This window comes from Salvelinus namaycush, chromosome 22, assembly GCF_016432855.1.
Source record: "Salvelinus namaycush isolate Seneca chromosome 22, SaNama_1.0, whole genome shotgun sequence".
In the NCBI taxonomy this organism is placed as follows: domain Eukaryota; kingdom Metazoa; phylum Chordata; class Actinopteri; order Salmoniformes; family Salmonidae; genus Salvelinus; species Salvelinus namaycush.
Window position 1 is genome coordinate 5,514,280 of NC_052328.1, and position 23,138 is coordinate 5,537,417.

The 23,138-nt window shown below is 43.4% G+C and overlaps 1 protein-coding gene across 2 annotated transcripts in view; it reads right to left on the reverse strand.

Annotated features, from left to right (window-relative positions):
* LOC120017476 (serum response factor-like) overlaps positions 1–22,672 on the reverse strand; it is a 62,716-nt gene extending 40,044 nt beyond the window's left edge. For both annotated transcript variants that reach the window (XM_038960249.1, XM_038960248.1), the window contains exons 1-2: positions 21,587–22,672; positions 4,349–4,615 (exon numbers count right to left, since the gene is read on the reverse strand). In XM_038960249.1, coding sequence (XP_038816177.1) covers positions 4,349–4,615; positions 21,587–22,210 — 891 coding nt within the window. In that variant the 5' untranslated portion in view covers positions 22,211–22,672. The remainder of the gene's footprint in view (positions 1–4,348; positions 4,616–21,586) is intronic.
* Positions 22,673–23,138: the final 466 nt, after the last annotated feature.

Sequence of the window (23,138 nt, forward strand, 5' to 3'; positions counted from 1 at the left end):
TTGTTACTTCTAGGTTAGACTACTGCAATGCTCTACTTTCCGGCTACCCGGATAAATCACAGAATAAGCTAAATACGGCTGCTAGAATCCTGACTAGAACCAAAATATTTGATCATATTACTCCAGTGCTAGCCTCCCTACACTGGCTTCCTGTTAAGGCAAGGGCTGATTTCAACGTTTTACTGCTAACCTACAAAGCATTACATGGGCTTACTCCTACCTATCTTTCCGATTTGGTCCTGCCGTACATACCTACACATACGCTGCGGTCACAAGACGCAGGCCTCCAAATTGTCCCTAGAATTTCTAAGCAAACAGCTGGAGGCAGGGCTTTCTCCTATAGAGCTCCATTTTTATGGAATGGTCTGCCTACCCATGTGAGAGACGCAGACTCGGTCTCAACCTTTAAGTCTTTCCTGAAGACTCATCTCTTCAGTAGGTCCTATGATTGAGTGTAGTCTGGCCCAGGAGTGTGAAGGTGAACGAAAAGGCTCTGGAGCAACGAACCGCCCTTGCTGTCTCTGCCTGGCCGGTTCCCCTCTCTCCACTGGGATTCTCTGCCTCTAACCCTATTACAGGGGCTGAGTCACTGGCTTACTGGTGCTCTTCAATGCCGTCCCAAGGAGGGGTGCGTCACTTGAGTGGGTTGAGTCACTGACGTGGTCTTCCTGTCTGGGTTGGCGCCCCCCCCCCTTGGGTTGTGCCGTGGCGGAGATCTTTGTGGGCTATACTCGGCCTTGTCTCAGGATGGTAAGTTGGTGGTTGAAGCTATCCCTCTAGTGGTGTGGGGGCTGTGCTTTGGCAAAGTGGGTGGGGTTATATCCTTCCTGTTTGGCCCTGTCCGGGGGTATCATCGGATGGGGCCACATTGTCTCCTGACCCTTCCTGTCTCAGCCTCCAGTATTTATGCTGCAGTAGTTTATGTGTCAGGGGGCTAGTCTGTTATATCTGGAGTATTTCTCCTGTCTTATCCAGTGTCCTATGTGAATTTCTCTCTTTCTCTCTCTCGGAGGACCTGAGCCCTAGGACCATGCCTCAGGACTACCTGGCATGATGACTCCTTGCTGTCCCCAGTCCACCTGGCTGTGCTGCTGCTCCAGTTTCAACTGTTCTGCCTGCGGCTATGGAACCCTGACCTGTTCACCGGACGTGCTACCTGTCCCAGACCTGCTGTTTTCAACTCTCTAGAGACAGCAGGAGCGGTAGAGACACTCTCAATGATCGGCTATGAAAAGCCAACTGACATTTACTCTTGAGGTGCTGACTTGTTGCACCCTCGACAAACTACTGTGATTATTATTATTTGACCATGCTGGTCATTTATGAACATGTGAACATCTTGGCCATGTTCTGTTATAATCTCCACCCGGCACAGCCAGAAGAGGACTGGCCACCCCTCATAGCCTGATTCCTCTCTAGGTTTCTTCCTAGGTTTTGGCCTTTCTAGGGAGTTTTTCCTAGCCACCGTGCTTCTACACCTGCATTGCTTGCTGTTTGGGGTTTTAGGCTGGGTTTCTGTACAGCACTTTGAGATATCAGCTGATATAAGAAGGGCTACATAAATACATTTGATTTGATTTAACTAATTACGTGACTTCTGAAGGTAATTGGTTGCACCAGATCTTATTTAGGGGCTTCATAGCAAAGGGGGTGAATACATATGCACGCACCACTTTTCCGTTTTCAATTTTTTTTTTTGAAATAAGTATTTTTTATTTTATTTCACTTCACCAATTTGGACTATTTTGTGTATGTCTATTACATGAAATCCAAATAAAAATCAATTTAAATTACAGGTTGTAATGCAACAAAATAGGAAAAACGCCAAGGGGGATGAATACTTTTGAAAGGCACTGTATCCCCCCTTTACTTTCCCTATACCAGATTTTCCTCTAGGATTTTGTCTGTGCTTAGCTCTATTACGTTGACAAGCACACCCATAACATGATGCAGCCACCACGCTTGATAATATCAAGAGCAGTACTCCGTGATGTGTTATGTTTGAGGAAAATCTAACAACACTTTGTATTCAGGACAAAGTTAATTTCTCAAAGGAGGTTGAATACTTACTGACTCAAGGCATTTCAACTTTATTTTATATTAATTTGTAAACATTTCTAAAAACCTAATTCCACTTTGACATTATGGGATATTGTGTGCAGTGACACACAATCTCAATTTAATCTATTTTAAAATTCAGGCTTTAACACAACAAAATGTGAATACCTAAAAAATATATCTTAAAAAATAAAAACACTAGGCCTATAGGCTATGCGTACACTGCATTGTATGCCTCGAGATAGTCTGAGCTAAAAAAAACATTTTCAAAAATTGCATTTTAGGCTAGTGTGTTAAAACAACTAAAGCTTATGCGCACATTGTAAGCAAAATTAAAATCTTAAATTAGCGCATTTCAAACTGTCCTTTAGTGAGCCGCAGCCGGGAACTAAACGTGTAAATATTTGCATGAACATAACAAGACTCAACAACTGAGACGTAAACTGAACAAGTTCCACAGACATGTGACTAACATAAATGGAATAATGTGTCCCTGAACAAAGTGAGGGTCAAAAACCAAAAGTAACAGTCAGTATCTGGTGTGGCCACCAGATGCATTAAGTACTGCAGTGCATCTCCTCCTCATGGACTGCACCAGATTTGCCAGTTATTGCTGTGAGATGTTACCTCACTCTTCCACCAAGGCACCTGCAAGTTCCCGGACATTTCTGGGAGGAATGGCCCTAGCCCTCACCCTCCGATCCAACAGGTCCCAGACGTGCTCAATGGGATTGAGATACGGGCTCTTCGCTGGCCATGGCAGAACACTGACATTCCTGTCTTGCAGGAAATCACGCACAGAACGAGCAGTATGGCTGGTGGCATTGTCATGCTGGAGGGTCATGTCAGGATGAGCCTGCAGGAAGGGTACCACATGAGGGAGGAGGATGTCTTCCCTGTAACGCACAGCATTGAGGTTGCCTGCAATCACAACAAGCTCAGTCCGATGATGCTGTGACACACCGCCCCAGACCATGACGGGCCCTCCACCTCCAAATCGATCCCGCTCCAGAGTACAGGCCTCGGTGTAATGCTCATTCCTTTGACGATAAACACGAATCCGACCCTCACCTCTGGTTAGACAAAACCGCGACTCGTCAGTGAAGAACACTTTTTGCCAGTCCTGTCTGGTCCAGCGACGGTGGGTTTGTACCCATAGGCAACGTTGTTGCCAGTGATGTCTGGTGAGGACCTGCCTTACAACAGGCCTACAAGCCCTCAGTCCAGCCTCTCTCAGCCTATTGCGGACAGTCTGAGCACTGATGGAGGGATTGTGCGTTCCTGGTTTAACTTGGCAGTTGTTGTTGCCATCCTGTACCTGTCCCGCAGGTGTGATGTTTGGATGGACCGATCATGTGCAGGTGTTGTTACATGTGGTCTGCCACTGCGAGGATGATCAGTCTCCCTATAGCGCTGTGTTAGACGTCTCACAGTACGGACATTGCAATTTATTGCCCTGGCCACATCTGCAGTCCTCATGCCTCCTTGCAGCATGCCTAAGGCACGTTCACGCAGATGAGCAGGGACCCTGGGCATCTTTCTTTTGGTGTTTTTCAGAGTCAGTAGAAAGGCCTCTTTAGTGTCCTAAGTTTTCATAACTGTGACCTTAATTGCCTACCATCTGTAAGCTGTTAGTGTCTTAACGACGGTTCCACAGGTGCATGTTCATGAATTGTTTACGGTTCATTGAACAAGCATGGGAAACAGTGTTTAAACCCTTTACAATGAAGATCTGTGAAGTTATTTGGATTTTTACAAATCATCTTTGAAAGACAGGGTCCTGAAAAAGGGACGTTTCTTTTTTTGCTGAGTTTAGTTCTGTACGATGGCGAGTCGTGGAGGACTCGCCATCATCATTTAAAATCTACAGTTTGGGAACATTTTGGTTTCCCAGTAAATTACAACGGCGATAGACAGAGAGAGTACTACTCAACGAGAATAGCCTATGCAGCTGCCAACACCTCAAACATGTTGACACATTTACGGCGACGTCACCCCAGTATTCCTACCACCAGAACAAGACACACACAAAAAAAACTGTCTCTGAACCCTCTGAATTCAAGCAGCCCTTCGCAGCTTAAATAAACAAAAATTAACCACAATAACTGTTGGCATTTCATTTTCCTCCTGTACCGAAACGTGACACCAAAACCTACCGAACCGTGGGTTTGGTGAACCGTTACACCCCTACTAGTCACTGCTGTTGCCTAGGGTCGGGTTTACAAAACTAGTTTGGTGACTAATGAATACAACCCCGGTCCTTACGGTGAAGAGCAGCATCAGAACTCACCTTGGTCTCCCCAAGGCTCTCTGACTCAGACACCTGGTAGGTAAGGTCCGTCTCCTCGAAGCCTGTGGCGCTCATACGCTGGTCAGTGGAGGGGTCGTTGCGGGGGGGCGAGTCTGGAGAATTGAGGCACGTCTGGATGAGGGCCTTGCCCGTCTCGCTGGTGATCATGGGCTGGAGCTTCCGCGTGGCAAAGGTGTAGACATGGCCCGTCTCGCTGGCCACAAGTAGCAGGACCTGGGTTCCTGTCAACGTGGAAAGCTCATAGGCCTGCCATGGGGGGAGGGAGATGACAATGTCAACATGCATATCAGCATTAGAATCAGCATGAGCATCAACATCAGTCTTGGAGGAATGTGCCTAAATAAAACAGGGTAAGCTGACATTACACCACATTCTTAACTCGACTGAACAAAAATATAAAACGCAACATGTACAGTGTTGGTCCTATGTTTCATGAGCTGAAATTTAAAAAATCCCATGAAAGTTCCGTACGTACATAAAGCTTATTTCTCTCAAATTTTGTCCACAAATTTGTTTACAGCCCTATTAGTGAGAATTTCTCCACTGCCAAGAAAATCCATCCAGCTGACAGGTTTTGCATATCGAGAAACGGATTTTTGTCACACAACACAATGCCACAGATGTCTCAAGTTTTGAGGGGGTGTGCAATTGGCATGCTGACTGCAGGAGTGTCCACCAGAGCTATGCCAGAGAATGTAATGTTAATTTCTCTACAATAAGCTGCCTCCAACAGTTTCAGAGAATTTGGCAGTACATCCACACCAGCCCAGGACCTCCACATCCGGCTTCTTCACCTGCGGGATCGTCTGAGGTGGGTTTGGGGTGGGGGGAGGGGGAATCTGAGGAGTATTTCCATCTGTAATAATGCCCATTTGTGGGGAAAAACTAATTATGATTGGCTGGGCCTGGCTCCCCAATGGGTGGGCCTGGCTGCTAAGTGGGTGGGCCTATGCCCTCCCAGGCCCAGCCAAGGCTGCACCACTGTCCAGTCATGTGAAATCCATAGCTTAGGGCCGAATTTATTTATTTCAATTGACTGATTTCCTTATATGAACTGTAACTCAGTAAAATCTTTGAAATTGTTGCATTTATATATTTTTGTTCAGTATAAAACAAACTGTTTAAAACAAATCAAAACAAGAGTACCGTAAAACTTAGTCTCAAATAGCCGCCTGTCCCTTTTAATTGCCGGGCAATGGCACACATTTAAGCAAATCAAACAGCCGGTCTAAACTAATTGTTTGAGGTTACCATGAATTGTTTACAAGGTTTCATTTTTGATTTCTTACATGAAATAATTCAGTATTGACTCAAAATATCAATTTTTATCACCCGCAACAAACTACTAGCCATTGTCTGCTAACAGCTGAGAACTGCTCGCTAACTGGCCAGCACAAAAACAGTCAACCACTTCGTGAGTACAGATTTTTTTTTTTTAAATAAAGCTGATCACCCTCAGCAAGAACTGCCGAAAATGCACAGTCAAAGAAGCGAATAATTATTCTGTGAAGATTAAATGTATCAATTAAAATGCTGGAAATAAAAAATAACCTTTATTTTTATAAACCAGTCTCTAATAAGCGCCTGTTGTGTTCAGTGATTTAAGCAAATAAACATCCAGGCTTGCAATAGAAGTTTTACAGTAAATGACTTTCTTACCAACACTATTATGTGCATTGCACAGACTCAAATAGGAATTGGAAAAAACCGAGTTCCAGATGGTGCTACCTACAGATAACGGGTTAAAACTGCAGCCAACAAGCCAAGAAACACACACCAAGTCTAAAAATACCCCTGTGGTGAACTCTGACGTATAGCATAAAACTAGCTAAAATAACATGACATAAGCCTCCAAGAATAGTGTCGGTGATATAGTGATACTGATTTCATTCCTTACGACAGGGGGTCTTGGGAGAGAACGGCGAGTGGTAGAGGTAATAACCATATAGGTCTTAAAAATGGAGGACAAGAGCAATGGCTCCCCTCACAGGCAGAGGTGGCTGTGAAACATGAGAACATGAGCTCTCCCGCCTTGCCATTCATTACACCAGACACTCACCGTCAGTAGTGTAGTGACCCACAAATAATGCAAAGATCTCGCATCAGAAATTAAACCCACACCGTGCGCTATTCTCACACACACTTATTGTTGCACTCGGAGTGAACCCTGTGCACTCACTGAGAGAGCCTTTTGATTTACGTCAGTCATCGGTAATGTCCAGGATGCTTCTGGCGGACAGGGAGGGAGATGGAGAGTAGACACTACCATTACCTTAGTGAATATAATTGAAACATTGGCTGATGATTGACTTCATTGCTAGCCGCCGGGCATCATTCTGACAGACATGCAGAGTAAGGAGGACTAGAGGGCGGCTGTCAAACACAACCAACAATCGTATCCTTGCTTGGGCCTACATCAAACAGCCTATGCGAAATCATAGGGTCTATATACTGTTATTAAACTAGAGTGCTGTTCGTGCATGAGCAATCTCTATCGAAACAGAACTAAACGCATCACAGCTTCTTTAAGTTAAATTCTCTTTCAAGGAACTTCCCGATGTCCAGATTTCAAGGAACTTTCAGACGTCACAAGGTTTTGGAAGTGTGGCCATGCATTCATTTGTTCACTATTGGCCTCAATCATCTCATTTGTAGATATAAATGTACTCCATTCAGTTAATGTAGCAATTGGACAATGCTGAAGCAACTTATCTAATAATATTTTGGCTGTAGTGAAATGCAACCCCACCTGAAAAAGGTAGAGGGGCCGAGATGGGTAAGAGCAACTTCCAACACTGTGTCCATCACACTTGCCAGTCCAGCGGTGCAGGCTTCACCTCTAGAGCTGCGGTGTCAAATGAACGAATAAAAAAGCAAAGATAGCAAGCCTCTGGAGATGTTATCATGCGCTGAAGAGCAGCGAAGACGAGACCTGTAGTCGCTTCAGTGGGTTCTGCAGAAGCGTTCTCAGAAATGGAGCGAGCGTGCAGCCTCTCAGTAACACTTCCAAAGGATTTCACCATCATTTAAAAACATGGAAATCATCTCAGTGACATGGATGATTTCATGTACAAAGAACTGTGTGGCAAGCTTGTCTCAGCCATCCCACGTCTACAGTATGTGTGTGTCAGGCTGCGTCGGGGTGGCTTGGTCAATACCCAAATGCACAGCTTGATAACTACATCATTTTGAAAATGAGAGAGAAGAAGTTTGTTCATTCCTATTTGTATCCTTTCACTAGCTTGTTTGCTTTAGGTCTCCTGGTTGTTGCAATCCCTGACCCTTGTCGTCAATGTGTGATTATTCTGTCTGTGTGTCTGGGAACGAGGTTGCACACACACACACACAGATGTATACAGTACCCTATGTGTATGTGCATATTGTGTATGCCGTCTGTCTGTAAGTGACAGACCCAACATCACGCCCCAGGACAGCCTAGAGAGCAGACACCAGACGGAAGAGGCAATCCACACAGCCAAGGTATTCATGTAAGCTCCCTTTCTGGCCTCACATGTAAAGCTATGGGGCATGTGTACTCATTGAGGACTACACATGGCCTGCTTCAAAAACAGAGCGATGCATAGCTCACACATCCTAACGGTCATACAGATCTATATACACTGTATGAAAACAGTGTGCATCTATAGATTAAACCACAGGGGCAGTAGTGAAATCTCCTGGACACGGAGAACTCAACTTGCTAGAGCGTGTGCGGGCTTGACAGTCCATTTGAATGAACCTGCATATCCTTTTCAGAACCAGTCAGATTACGGATCTAGCAGGCCATCAATTGCAATCGTATCACACGGCCCTGGCCCGCACCCTCAAAGAGATCTGAAACCTGCCCGCTACAGTGCCTTCAGAAAGGATTCATACACCTTGAATAATTCCACATTTTGTTGTGTTACAGCCGGAATTCAAAAAGTATTAAATATCTGTTTTTCTAATCCATCTACACACAATACCACATAATGACAAAGTGAAAACATGTTTTTGTAAATGTGTGCAAATGTATTGATAATGAAATACCTAATTGACATAAGAACTCGCACCCCTTTGCTAGGACATACCAAATTGAGCTCAGGTGCATCCAATTTCCTTTTATCCTCCTTGAGATGTCACTACAACTTGGAGTCCACCTGTGACCAATTCAACTGTTTGGACGTGATTTAGGAAGAAACACACGTGTCTGTATAAGGGCCCACAGTTGAAAGTGCATGTCAGAGCAGAAACTATACCATGAAGTCCAAGAAGCTGTCCGTATATCTCAGAGATTGTGATGAGGCATACAGTACCAGTCAAAAATTTGGACACACCTACTCATTCAAGGGTTTCTTTATTTTTACTATTTTCTACCTTATAGAATAATAGTGAAGACTACAAAACTATGAAATTACACATATGGTACTAACCAAAAAAAAGTGTTAAACAAATCCAAATATATTTTATATTCTTCAAAGTAGCCACCTTTTGCCTTGATGACAGCTTTGCACACTCTTAGCATTCTCTCAACTAGCTTCACCTGGAATGCTTTTACAACGGTATTGAAGCAGTTCCCTCATATGCTGTGCACTTGTTGGCTGCTTTACATTCATTCTGCGGTCCGACTCATCTCAAACCATCTCAATTTGGTTGAGGTCAGGTGATTGTGGAGGCCAGGTCATCTGATGCAGCACTCTCCACCATTCTCCTTCTTGGTCAAATAGCCCTTACACAGCCTGGAGGTGTGTTGGGTCATTGTCCTGTTGAAATACAAATGATAGCCCAAACCAGATGGGATGGCGTATCGATGCAGAATGCTGTGGTAGCATTTATTTCGGCTGCAATTTCTAAGGCTGGTAAACTCTAATGAACTTATCCTCTGCAGCAGAGGTAACTCTGGGTCATCCTTTCCTGTGGCCAGTTTCATCATAGCGATTGATGGTTTTTGCGACTGCACTTGAAGAAACTTTAAAAGTTCTTGACTGGACCTTTACGTAATAATGGACTGTCGTTTCTCTTTGCTTATTTGAGCTGTTCTTGCCATAATATGGACTTGGTCTATCTTCTGTATACCACCCCTACCCTGTCACAACACAACTGATTGGCTCAAACGCATTAAGAACTTTTAACAAGGCACACCTGTTAATTGAAATGCATTCCAGGAAACTACCTCATGAAGCTGGTTGAGAGAATGGCAAGCGTGTGCAAAGCTGTCATCAAGGCAAAGGGTGGCTACTTTGAAGAATCTAAAACATATTTTGATTTGTTTAACACTTTGGGATACTACATGATTCCATATGTGTTATTTCATAGTTTTGATGTTTTCACTAGTATTCTACAATATAGAAAATAAAGAAAAACCCTGCAATGAGACAGTGTGTCCAAACTTCTGACTAGTACTGTATATCTGGGGAAGGATATAAAACAATTTCTAGAAAGTTGAACGTTTCCAAGAGCACAGTGGTATCCATCATTGGGAAATTGAAAAACATTTGGAACTAACCAGACTAAGCCTACAGCTGGCCGTCTGACCAAACTGGGAAACCGGGCAAGAAGGACCTTGGTCAGGGAGGTGACCAAGAACCCAATGACAACTCTGACAGTTCCTTGGCTGAGATGGGAGAAACTGCCATAAGGACAACAGTCTCTACAGCAAATCAAGTTGTATTAGTCACATGCGCCGAATAGAACAGATGTAGAACTTACCATGAAACGCTTACTTACAAGCCCTTAACCAACAATTCAGTTAAGAAAAAATATTTACAAAATAAACTAAAAGTAACAAATAAAAGAGCAACAATAAAATAACAATAATGAGGCTATATACAGGGGGTACCAGTACTGAGGCAATGTGCGGGGGCACAGGTTAGTCGAGGTCATTGAGGTAATGTAAAGTACCAGTCAAAAGTTGACACACCTTACTATTTTCTACATTGTAAAATAATAGGGAAGACATCAAATCTAAGAAATAACACATGGAATCATGTAGAAACCCAAAAATATATTTTATATTTGAGATTCTTCAAAGTAGCCACACTTTGCCTTGATGACGGCTTTGCACACTTTTGGCATTCTCTCAACCAGCTTCATGAAGCAGTCACCTAGAATGCATTTCAATTAACAGGTGTGCCTTGTTAAAAATGTATTTGTGGAATTTATTTCCTTCTTAATGCGTTTGAGCCAATCAGTTGTGTTGTGACAAGGTATAGGTGGTATACAGACGATAGCCCTATTTGGCAAAAGACCACGTCCATATTATGGCAAGAACAGCTCAAATAAGCAAAGAGAAACGACAGTCCATCATTACTTTAAGACATGAAAGTCAGCCAATGCAGAAAATGTCAAGAACTTTTAAAGTTTCTTCAAGTGCAGTCACAAAAACCATCAACCGCTATGATGAAATTAGCTCTTGTGAGGACCGCCACAGGAAAGGAAGACCCAGAGTTACCTCTGCTGCAGAGGATAAGTTCATTAGAGTTACCAGCCTCAGAAATTGCAGCCCAAGTAAGTGCTTCACAGAGTTCATGTAACAGACACATCTCAACAGCAACTGTTCAGAGGAGACTGTGTGAATCAGGACTTCATGGTCAAATTGCTGCAAAGAAACCACTACTAAAGGACACCAATAATAATAAGAGACTTGCTTGGGCCAAGAAACACGAGCAATTGACATTAGACCAGTGGAAATCTGTCCTTTGGTCTGATGAGTCCAAATTTGAGATTTTTGGTTCCAACAGCCGTTTCTTTGTGAGACGCAGAGTAGGTGAACGGATTATCTCTGCACGTGTTGTTCCCACCGTGAAGCATGGAGGAGGTGTGGGGGTGCTTTGCTGGTGACACTGTCATTGATTTATTTAGAATTCAAAGCACACTTAACCAGCATGGCTACCACAGCACTCTCCAGCGATACGCCATCCCATCTGGTTTGAGCTTAGTGGGACTATCATTTGTTTTTCACCAAGACAATGACCCAAAACACACCTCCAGGCTGTGTAAGGGCTATTTGACCAAGAAGGAGAGTGATGGAGTGTGGCATTATTGTGACCCATGACCAGCCTTTCAGAGCACTTCATGGCTACAGGCGTGAGTGCTACGGGTCGGTAGCCATTTAGGCTGGTAACCTTGGAGTTCTTGGGTACAGACACTATGGTGGTCTGCTTGAAACATAGGTATTACAGACTCGACCAGGGACAGGTTGAAAATGTCAGTGAAGACACTTGCCAGTTGGTCAGCGCATGCTCGGAGTACACATCCTGTGAATTAGTCTGGCCCCGCGGCCTTGTGCATGTTGATCGGTTTAAAGGTCTTACTCACATTGGCTACGGCGAGCGTGAACACAGTCATTCTTAACAGCTGGTGCACTCATGGATGCTTCAGGTGTTGCTTGCCTCGATGCGTGCATAGAAGTCGTTTAGCTCGTCTGGTAGGCTTGTGTCACTGGGCAGCTCACAGCTAGGCTTCCCTTTGTAGTCCGTAATAGTTTGATTGCCCTGCCACATTCAACGAGTGTCAGGCCCGGTGTAGTAGGATTCAATCTTAGTCCTGTATTAAGGCTTTGCCTATTTGATGGTTTGTCTGAGGGCATAGCGGGATTTATCAAAAGCGTCCGGGTTAGAGTCCTGCTCATTGAAAGAGGCAGCTCTACCCTTTTGCTCAGTGTGGATGTTGCCTGTAATCCATGGCTTCTGGTTGGGGTATGTACAGTTCAAGTCGGAAGTTAACATTCACTTAGGTTGGAGTCATTAAAACTCGTTTTTCAACCACTCCACAAATTTCTTGTTAATCAAATTATAGTTTCAGTGGGTCAGAAGTTTACATACACTAAGTCGACTGTGCCTCTAACTTCTTGCCACTAGGGGGGTGCCATTTCGACATAGCACAAATTCGTATCCAAATTAAACTGCCTCGTACTCAATTCTTGCTCGTACAATATGCATATTATTGTATTCAAAACCGTTTGAATTATATCTGTGGGTGAAACAGAACTCGACTTAGAGCAATTTTCCTATGTGTATGTCAGAGTGCAGAATTTTGCTGGCTGTTCCCAGACCTGTGTATTCATTTGCCTGTCCTCTATTGGTTGAGATGCACTGCATACGCCTTCCCCTGGTTGTTAGCGAATAGGGAGACTTGAAATGGAGTCTCTACGTAGTTCCCAAAGTTTATAAATTGATTGGAATCGAGGTGTCCACCCTTTTGGATCCTCGCGCTGACGCAGAGAGGGTCTTGGCATGTCTTTTTAGAAGCTCTGGTTTTAGAAACTAGATATATCCGGCTCTGTTTTTATTCGATATAGGCTTTAAAGACATCATAATCTTGTTATTTTAAACCGATTTATATCAGTTTATGTCAGTATATTGCGATTTTCGGGCATTTCATTTTCTGACGTTGTATTGAGTTGGGTATCTCTCTCTCGAATGCCATTGTGTACTGCTAATTGCAACGTGGAAGGAAACATTCTCCAACCCAGCAACGATTCTTTTGGCCAACGGACACCTTTCCCAAGATTCTGATGGGAGTTCAGCTAATAGTAAGAACTATTTATGCTGATAATTCGTTGTTCTGTTGAAAAAGTAAAATGCATAAGACGCCATTATTTGCCGTGTAGCCTTGCGTTATCGCAGCCTGTATTGCACCCTGTATTGCGCAGTAAGGTTAATTTTAAAATGTAATTCAGCGATTGCATTAAGAACTAATTTGTCTTTCAATTGCTGTCCACCCTGTATTTTTTTGTCAAGTTTATGATTATTTATTGATTAGACTAGATGACTCTCCAAGATGGCGCCCGAAATTTTCTGGGCAGCTTGGCAACTTTTCTCATTGTATAAGCACGATTTGTGCCGCTAAATATGCAAATTTTCGAACAAACTCTATATGCATTGTGTAATATGATGTTACAGGACTGTCATCTGAAGAATTCTGAGAAGGTTAGTGAAAATTAATATATTTTGGTGGTGAATACGTTATCGCTATGTTGTTTGGCTGGAATCAATGCTGTTTGGTTTGCTACTGTGCTAAGCTAATATAACGCTATATTGTGTTTTCGCTGTAAAACACTTAGAAAATCTGAAATATTGTCTGGATTCACAAGATCTGTGTCTTTCAATTGCTGTACGCTGTGTATTTTTAAGAAATGTTTTATGATGAGTAATTAGCTAATACACGTTGCTCTCTGTAGTTATTCTAGTCATTTTAGTGAGAGTTGTGATGGGGGCTGCAATGGTAAACTATGATTTATACCTGAAATATGCACATTTTTCTAACAAAACCTATGCTATACAATAAATATGTTATCAGACTGTCATCTGATGAGGTTGTTTCTTGGTTAGTGGCTATTTATATCTTTATTTGGTCGAATTTGTGATAGCTACTGATGCAGTAAGAAAATGGTGGAGTATGGAAGTGGTGTCTTTTGCTAATGTGGTTAGCTAATAGATTTACATATTTTGTCTTCCCTGTAAAACATTTTAAAAATCAGAAATGATGGCTTTATTCACAAGATGTGTATCTTTCATTTGGTGTCTTGGACTTGTGATTTCATGAACATTTTATTATATGATATCCCTGTGGCTTTAGGCTAGGCTATGCTAGTCAGCTTTTGTGATGGGGGGGGGATCCCGGATCCGGGTTTGGTAGGCGTTAGAGGTTAAACAGCTTGGAAAATTCCAGAAAATGATGTCATGGCTTTAGAAGCTAATTGACATCATTTGAGTCAATTGGAGGTGTACCTGCGGATGTATTTCAAGGCCTACCTTCAAACTCAGTGCCTCTTTGCTTGACACCATGGGAAAAATCCAAAGAAATCAGCCAAGACCTCAGAAACAAATTGTAGACTTCCACAAGTCTGGTTCATCCTTGGGAGCAATCTCCAAACACCTGAAGGTACCACGTTCATCTGTACAAACAATAGTACGCAAGTATAAACACCATGGGACCACGCAGCAGTCATACCGCTCAGGAAGGAGACGCGTTCCGTCTCCTAGAGATGAACGTACCTTGGTGCGAAAAGTGCAAATCAATCCCAGAACAACAGCAAAGGACCTTGTGAAGATGCTGGAGGAAACAGGTACAAAGATATCTATATCCACAGTAAAACGAGTCCTATATTGACATAACCTGAAAGGCCGCTCAGCAAGGAAGAAGCCTCTGCTCCAAAACCTCCATAAAAAAGCCAAACAACGGTTTGCAACTGGACAATGGGGACAAAGATCGTACTTTTTGGAGAACTGTCCTCTGGTCTGATGAAATAAAAATAGAACTGTTTGGCCATAATGACCATCGTTATGTTTGGAGGAAAAAGGGGGAGGCTTGCAAGCCGAAGAACACCATCCCAACAGTGAAGCACGGGGGTGGCAGCATCATGTTGTGGGGGTGCTTTGCTGCAGGAGGGACTGGTGCACTTCAAAATACATGGCATCATGGGGAACGAAAATTATGTGGATATATTGAAGCAACATCTCAAGACATCAGTCAGGAAGTTAAAACTTGGTCGCAAATGAACAATGACCCCAAGCATACTTCCAAAGTTGTGGCAAAATGGCTTAAGGACAACAAAGTCAAGGTATTGGAGTGGCCATCACAAAGCCCTGGCCTCAATCCTGTAGAAAATTTGTGGGCAGAACTGAAAAAGTGTGCGCGAGCAAAGAGGCCAACAAACCTGACTCAGTTACACCAGCTCTGTCAGGAGGAATGGGCCAAAATCACCCAACTTATTGTGGGAAGCTTGTGGAAGGCTTCCCGAAACGTTTGAACAATTTAAAGTTTAAACAATTTAAAGGCAATGCTACCAAATACTAATTGAGTGTAGGTAAACTTCTGACCCACTGGGAATGTGATGAAAGAAATAAAAGCTGAGTTAATGTATTTGGCTAAGGTGTATGTAAACTTCCGACGTCAACTGTACGTACAGTCACTGTTGGGACAACACCATCGATGCACTTATTGATGAAGCTGGTGACTGATGTGGTATACTCCTGAATGCCATAGGAGTCCCGGAACATACAGTGCATTCGGAAAGTATTCAGACCCCTTCTCTTTTTCCACATTTCATTACAACCTTATTCTAAATTTGATTAAATAAATGTTTTTAATCAATCTACACACAACACTACATAATGACAAAGAGAAAAACGTTTTTTAGAAATGTCAGCACATGTATTAAAAACAGAAATACTCAAACCCTTTGCAATGAGACTCGAAATTGAGCTCAGGTCCATCCTGTTTCAATTGATCATCCTTGAGATGTTTCTACAACTTGGAGTCCACCTGTGGTAAATCCAATTGTTTGGACATCATTTGGAAAGGCACACACTTGTCTACATAAAGGTCCCATAGTTGATCAAAAACCAAGCCATGAGGTCTAATGAATTGTCTGTGGAGCACCGAGACAGGATTATGTCGAGGCACAGACCTGTGGAGGGGGAACAAAACATTTCTGCAGCATTGAAGGTCCCCAAGAACACAGTGGCCTCCATCATCATTCTTAAATAGAAGAAGTTTGGAACTACCAAGACTCTTGGTACGCCCGGCCGCCCGGCCAAACTGAGCAATCGGGGGAGAAGATTTATATAAGTAAATCAAGAAACCGATGGTCACTCTGACAGAGCTCCAGAGTTCCTCTGTGGAGATGGGAGAACTTTCCAGATGGACAACCATCTCTTCAGCACTCCACCAATCACACCTTTATGGTAGAGTGTTCAGATGGAAGCCACTCTTCAGTAAAAAGGCACATGACAGCCCACTTGGAGTTTGTCAAAAGCAACCTAAAATGACTCAGACCATGAGAAACCAGATTCTCTGGTCTGATTAAACCAAGATGTGACACTTGGCATTCAGGCCAAAGAGTTCAGTCTGGAGGAAACCTGGCACCATCGCTACGGTGAAGCATGGTGGTGGCAGCATCATGACGTGGGAATGTTTTTCAGTGGCAGGGACTGGGAGACTAGTCAGGGTTGAGGGAAAGAAAAACAGAGAAAAGTACAGAGATCCTTGATGAATACCTGAGCGCTCTGGAGCAGGTTCTCAGACTGGGGGCGAAGGTTCACCTTCCAACAAGACAACGGCCCTAATCACACAGCCAAGACAACGCAGGAGTGGCTTCGGGACAAGTCTCTGAATGTCCTTGCGTGGCCAAGCCAGAGCTCGGTCTTTAACACGATCGAACATCGCTGGAGACCTGAAAATAGCTGTGCAGCAACGCTCCCCATCCAATCTGACAGAGCTTGAGAAGACCTGCAGAGAAGAATGGGGGAAGTCCCCAAATACAGGTGTGCCAAACTTGTAGTGTCATACCCAAGAAGACTTGAGGCTTGTAATCGCTGCCAAAAGTGCTTCAACAAAGTACTAAGTAAAGGTTCTGAATACTTTCGTAAATGTCATATTTAAGTTTTTTGCTGTCATTATGGGGTACGTGTGTAGATTGCTGAGGGGGAAAAAATAATACATTTTAGAATAAGGCTGTGGAAAAAGTCAATGGGTCTAAATACTTTCCAAATGCACTGTATTCCAGTCTGTGCTAGCAAAACTGTCCTGTAGCTTAGCATCTGCGCCCTCTGACACTTCCGTATTGAACGAGTCACTGGTACTTCCTGCTTTAGTTTTTGCTTGTAAGCAGGAATCAGATTTGCCAAATGGAGGCCGAGAGAGAGCTTTGTATGCGTCTCTGTGTGTAGTAAAGGTGGTCTCGAGTTTTTTTCCCCTTTGGATGCACATGTAACATGCTAGTAGAAATTAGGTAAAACGGATTTAAGTTTCCCTGCATTTAATTCCCTGGCCACTAGGAGCGTCGCTCTGGGTGAGCATTTTCTTGTTTGCTTATGACTTTATACAGCTTGTTGAGTGCGGTCAGTGCCAGCATCGGTTTGTGGTGGTAAAAAGACAGCTACGAAAAATATAGATCAACTCTCTTGGTAAATAGTGTGGTCTACAGCTTATCAAGAGATACTCTACCTCAGGCAAGACTTCCTTAAAATATTAGATTTCGTACACCAGCTGTTATTTACAAATAGACACAGACCGCCACCCCTTGTCTTACAGGAAACAGCTGTTCGGTCTTGCCGATGCACAGAAAAAACAGCCAACTGTATATAATCCATGTCGTCGTTCAGCTACAACTCGGTGAAACATAAGACATTACAGTTTTTAATGTCCTGTTGGTAGGATAGTCTTGAACGGAGCTCATCCAGTTTATTCTCCAATGGTTGCACAATGGCCAATAGGACAGATGGTAGAGGTGGGTTATCCACTTGCCGACGAATTCTAAAAAAGGGCACCCGGACCTGCATCCCCTGTATCGGTATCTTTTCTTCATGCGAATGACGGGGATTTTGGCCTGTCCATATCTGGAGTAAAACCTTCACGTCCAACACGTTAAAAACATATTTTTCCAGTTTGAGGTGAGTAAACACTGTTCTGATATCCAGAAGCTCTTTTTGGTCATAAGAGATAGTGGCAGAAACATTATGTACCAAATAAGTTACAAACAACGTGGGGGGGGACACACACAAAATAGCGCAATTGGTTAGGAGCCGGTAAAACGTCAGCCATCTCCTCCGACGCCATTCTCTCATGTACTTCACCAATCTGGGCTTTATGAGAGAGTGGCCAGACGGAAGCCACTCCTGAGAAAAAGGCACGACAGAACACTTGGAGTTTGCTAAAAGGCACGTGAAAGACTGATCATAAGGCAAAAGATTATGTGATCTGTGACACAAATGTAACTATTTGGCCTGAATGCAAAGCACTATGTCTGTAGAAAACCAGGCACAGCTCATCACCCGTCTAACACCATCCCTACCGTGGTGGTGGCAGCAACATGCTATGGGGATGCTTATGAGCGGCAGGGACTGGGAGACTGGTAAGGATGGAGGGAACAATGAATGGAACCAAATACAGGCAAATCCTTGATGAGAACCTGCTTCAGAATGCAAACAACCTTAGACTGGGGCGAAGATTTATATTCCAACAGGACAATGACCCCAAGCACACAGCCAAAGCAACACTGGAATGGTTTCGGAACAAGAATGTGAAAATCCTTGAGTGGCCCAGCCAAAGCCCAGACTTGAATCCGATTAAATCTGTGGAAAGACTTGAAGATTGCTCTTCACCGCCGCTCTCCATCTAACTTAACAGAGCTTGAGAAAATCTGCAAGGTAGAATGGGAGAAAATCCCCAAATCCAGGATGTGCAAAGCTGATACAGACATACCCAAGATGACTCAAAGCTGTAATTGCCACCTAAGGTGCTTCTACAAAGTATTGACTCAGGGGTGTGAATACTTATGTAAATTAGACAGTTCTGTACTTCAATTTCCATAAAATGTGCAACACTTTCTAAAAACATGTTTTCACTTTGTCATTATGGGATATTGTGTGTAGATGGGTGAGAGAAAAATACATTTGAATCCATTTTGAATTCAGGCTGTAACAACAAAACGTGGAAGAAGTCAAAGGGTAAGAATAATTTCTGAAGGCACTGTAAATCCTGTCATACTTTGTCATAACCCGACTCAAGGCACAGAACAATCATGCAGCCCACTGTACAATACAGAAACCTCCGTTTCCACGACAACAAAGGAGGATGCCAAAGGGAAGAAAGCACAAGCAAAGCAGGGACTTGCTCATCCGTCAGATGAGATCAAACAATGCAGTGGTATCCCAATTATTTTGGAGAAACAATCCAAAAAGACTGTTTGTCTGCATTTGCAGCAGTTCTCCAACTTATCTTTTGTGAGAGAGATAACAGATGCCTCTTGGCTCGACAAAGCGGTACTGTCTGAATTGAAACATAATTAGTGATCTTGGATACGATGGTACAGAGAATAGTGAGTGGCGTACATTCCATGTGCATGCTTAGATACTAGAGCCTTCATGGTACGTAGTATTCCTGATGACGGATCATGAACCCACTGAATCAGTGACTTGTCCAGAACATTTTGATTGGGATGGCCAAGGTGGGGCACAGATAGGCTTGAATATTTTCCGGCTATTTCACAAAATGTTCCATTCCAAGAGTAAATCACTTTTCTCCTGGTTAACCCGGTATTTCCCACCAAAACTGGAAGTGTCATTCAAAAGCATTATATAAAGCATATAAATAGGCCTATGTCTGGATTAGATTAGAGGTTTGATTGAAAATTCAGGCCTGATGTTACCTGAGCCATACATTAAACACATTTTATGGGCCCTTACATTAAAAATATTTAATGATCCCAAGCCCCCCCCCCCCAAAAAAAAATGATTGTGCTGTTATCCAATACATATAGTTTATGATATAGGCGACTGTACATTACGCACGACAGAAAAACATAAAAGCCCATAGATGTAGCTAGCTACAACGCATTCGGAAACTATTCAGACCCCTTGACTTTTTCCACATTTTGTTAGTGTACGTTACAGCCTTATTCTAAAATTGATTAAATTGCTGTTTTTTCCACCTCATCAATCTACACACATTACGCCATAATGACAAAGCAAATACAGGGTCATAGAATATTTCACAAATTCATTTTTTATATAAAAAAATATATAAAAATAACATTTACATAATTATTCTGACCCTTTACTCAGTACTTTGTTGAAGCACTTTTGGCAGCAATTACAGCCTTGTGTCTTCTTGGGTAAGACACTACAAGCTTTGCACACCTGTATCCGGGGGGTTTCTCCCATTCTTCTCTGCAGATCCTTTTATTAAGCACTGTCAGGTTGGATGGGGAGCGTCGCTGCACAGCTACTTTAAGGTCTCTCCATAGAAAGCACCCACATCCCTGCGTCACTCCACTTTTCTTTTCGCTGCAGCTAGCAACTGGAACAAGTTGTGGGGGGAAAAAACTCAAACTGGACAGTTTTATCTCCATCTCTTCATTCAAAGACTCTATCATGGACACTAACTGACAGTTGTGGCTGCTTCGCCTGATGTATTGTTGCCTCTACCTTCTTGTCCTTTGTACTGTTGTCTTTGCCCAATAATGTTTGTACCATGTTGTGCTGCTGTCATGTTCTGTCAGAGTTACTATCGGGTTCTTGGTCACCCCCGTGACCAAGGCCCTTCTCCCCCGATTGCTCAGTTTGGCCAGGAGGCCAGCTATAGGAAGAGTCTTGGTGGTTCCAAACTTCTTCCATTTAAGAATGATGGAGGCCACTGTGTTCTTGGCGACCTTCAATGCTGCAGACATTTTTGGTACCCTTACACAGATCTGTGCGACACAATCCTGTCTCGTAGCTCTACGGAAAATGTCTTTGACCTCATGGCTTGGTTTTTGCTCTGACATGCACTGTCAACTGTGGGACCTTATATAGACAGGTGTGTGCCTTTCCAAATCATGGCCAATCAATTGAATTTACCACAGGTGGACTCCAATCAAGTTGTAGAAACATCTCAAGGATGATCAATGGAAACAGGATGCACCTGAGCTCAATTTCCAGGCTCATAGCAAAGGGTCTGAATACATGTAAATAAGGTATCTGTTTTGTTATTTTTAATAAATTGAAAAAAAATAAATAAAAAAAAATCACTTTGTCATTATGGGGTATTGTGTGTAGATTGAGGGTCTGTGATCTGAACTGCTGACCAAAGGCTGCAGTAGTGAATGTACAGTAGTGAGTGAGTGTTTAGTAATATACCAACATTAGTTTGCAGCAGCATCTTATTTTACTCGATTAGGTACTATAGTTACTTTAAAGGTTGAATGAGAAACATTCAATGTACTGAGCACAAACTGCTCTTTGAAAATATGATTCAATTAATATTTTTAAAAAACTATAATATTTCTACATTTAGATTGCAAGTGTGTTACTGCACTAGACCTACCGGACACAGAGGTGTGTATGTAGAGGATCATGGTCAGAAATCGTAATGTCAGTTGCTCTAGTCTATTTAAAGGACAGAGCGAGTCATGACTGTTGTGGCCTCCAGTCACTCAGGGCCAGGGCAGAGATGACATGTCCCACTTGGTTATTTACACATTATGTCTGGGAGTCTTATTACATCAGGTTATTTGTGTGATTTTGGGTTGAATGGGCCTTCCACTGGTTAAAAAACACAAGTCAGTGACACAAGGGAAGGTTATTGTACAAGAAAGTTGAGACATGTACCTAATGATTACATTATCTGTCAGTGTAGTCTATAGGTGCCCCATACACATCAATGAATGCAACATCTTGTATGACCAAGTGACACACTTTGGAGTGGACACTACAGAGTATCCCATCACACCTGAGTGTCACTGTTATCACTCACCTTCTTCATTATACCGGTCTTCCTCTTGCTAAATGTTGTGTATCGCCTCAACTTGTTGTCGATGAATTCCATTTTTATCTTCACGCGCCCACGTGTCTTCTTCCCTGGCTTTGCGCCAGCAACACCTTGGGGGACCACACCATAACCCCCCAATGGTATCCCAGCCTCCTGCCCTGTCTCCGTAGCCTCCATCTCCAGTCTCTCCCGCTTTACACTTCTTCTGCTGTCCCCGATTGAACCCATCGGATCGTCCTCATCCCCCGAGTCCGAATCAGCGTCCGACCCACTGCACCCCATTGGAGCACACTCTTTGTCCGGGTCGTACCGGCTGCCTCCGCGAACCCCAATTCCCATGTTCAGACCGATGCCTCCCTGAGCAGCGGTCTGAGGAATAGCCGGTCCCGTCCCGTTCCCTGGTCTCGCCCCACCTCTTGCACCCACTCCTGGACCGTTGCCCCCCAACATCCCAACCGCACTGATGCTGTCGCTGACCCGAGTTTTCGATTGCCTTGCTCTGACCAATACAGGGCGAATCCCAATCACCCCAGAACCGTGACCTGTGTTAGCCCTGAAAGACGCTGACCCGTTTCCAGATTGTGCTGATCCAGCCTGGCTTGGTAGCATTCTAGTTAGAGGACCCGGTCCCTGAAATCGTCAGCCCACTGCTGGAGCGCGGGTCAGTAAAAATTACAGCACAGTTCATACAACCCAACCACCAAAAAGGTAAACAAACAACGAAATTGCGGACATTGCAAAATTGTCATTTGTTTGAAACCACTAAAGCAAACTTTCGAAAGTGATGCTGCCCCTGAGACCTTTCAGCCAGGATCAGTTTAGCTCAACCTCTATTTCCAAAACTCAGTGCACTTTCTCATAAAAAGGGAAAATCGAAGAGAGCATTCGTTATTACTCCGCCATGTCATGTAGTTCACACCATAATCGCGTAAAATGTCGTCGGTATCCGCCTTCAATTCACAAAGGCTGCAGATATTTAATCGAATATCACGCAATATCAGTCTTGCAGTCGTGCATTTTCACACAAAACTGATGTATTTTTTAAATAACGTATCCGAGAGCGGTCTACAACCCAAGATCTACTTTCCTCCTTATAAAGAGATACAATGTTTCCTTTTATGGAGTTGCATCTCCTTATTTGGTGAGTCACAGCGTCGTCTACGGATTGGCCGATTGGGATCTAGGTTGAGCTACCATTGGTCAATATGGCATGGTCATTAGAATAAATACCAAAATGGTTGCTGTACACTGTGGACAGGCACGGGGATGTTGGTCTTCTTCCGATGCGTAACTCGGAACTCAGACATTTCCGACTACAAGTGCGCAACAACAAAAAAACGATATCCGACTGGGAAAATAGTTTTGAACTGTCATCCAACTCGAAATTCCCAGTTAGCAACTTTGGAGCTCTAGAAATGTTCTCAAAACCACTGATCTCGTTTTTTCCCCCCCTAGTTCCCAGTGTCTTGAAAGCACCAATAGACGTTGCTGACGCATGACAGATCTTACAATGCCTGGAGAGATATTTTAGGTATCA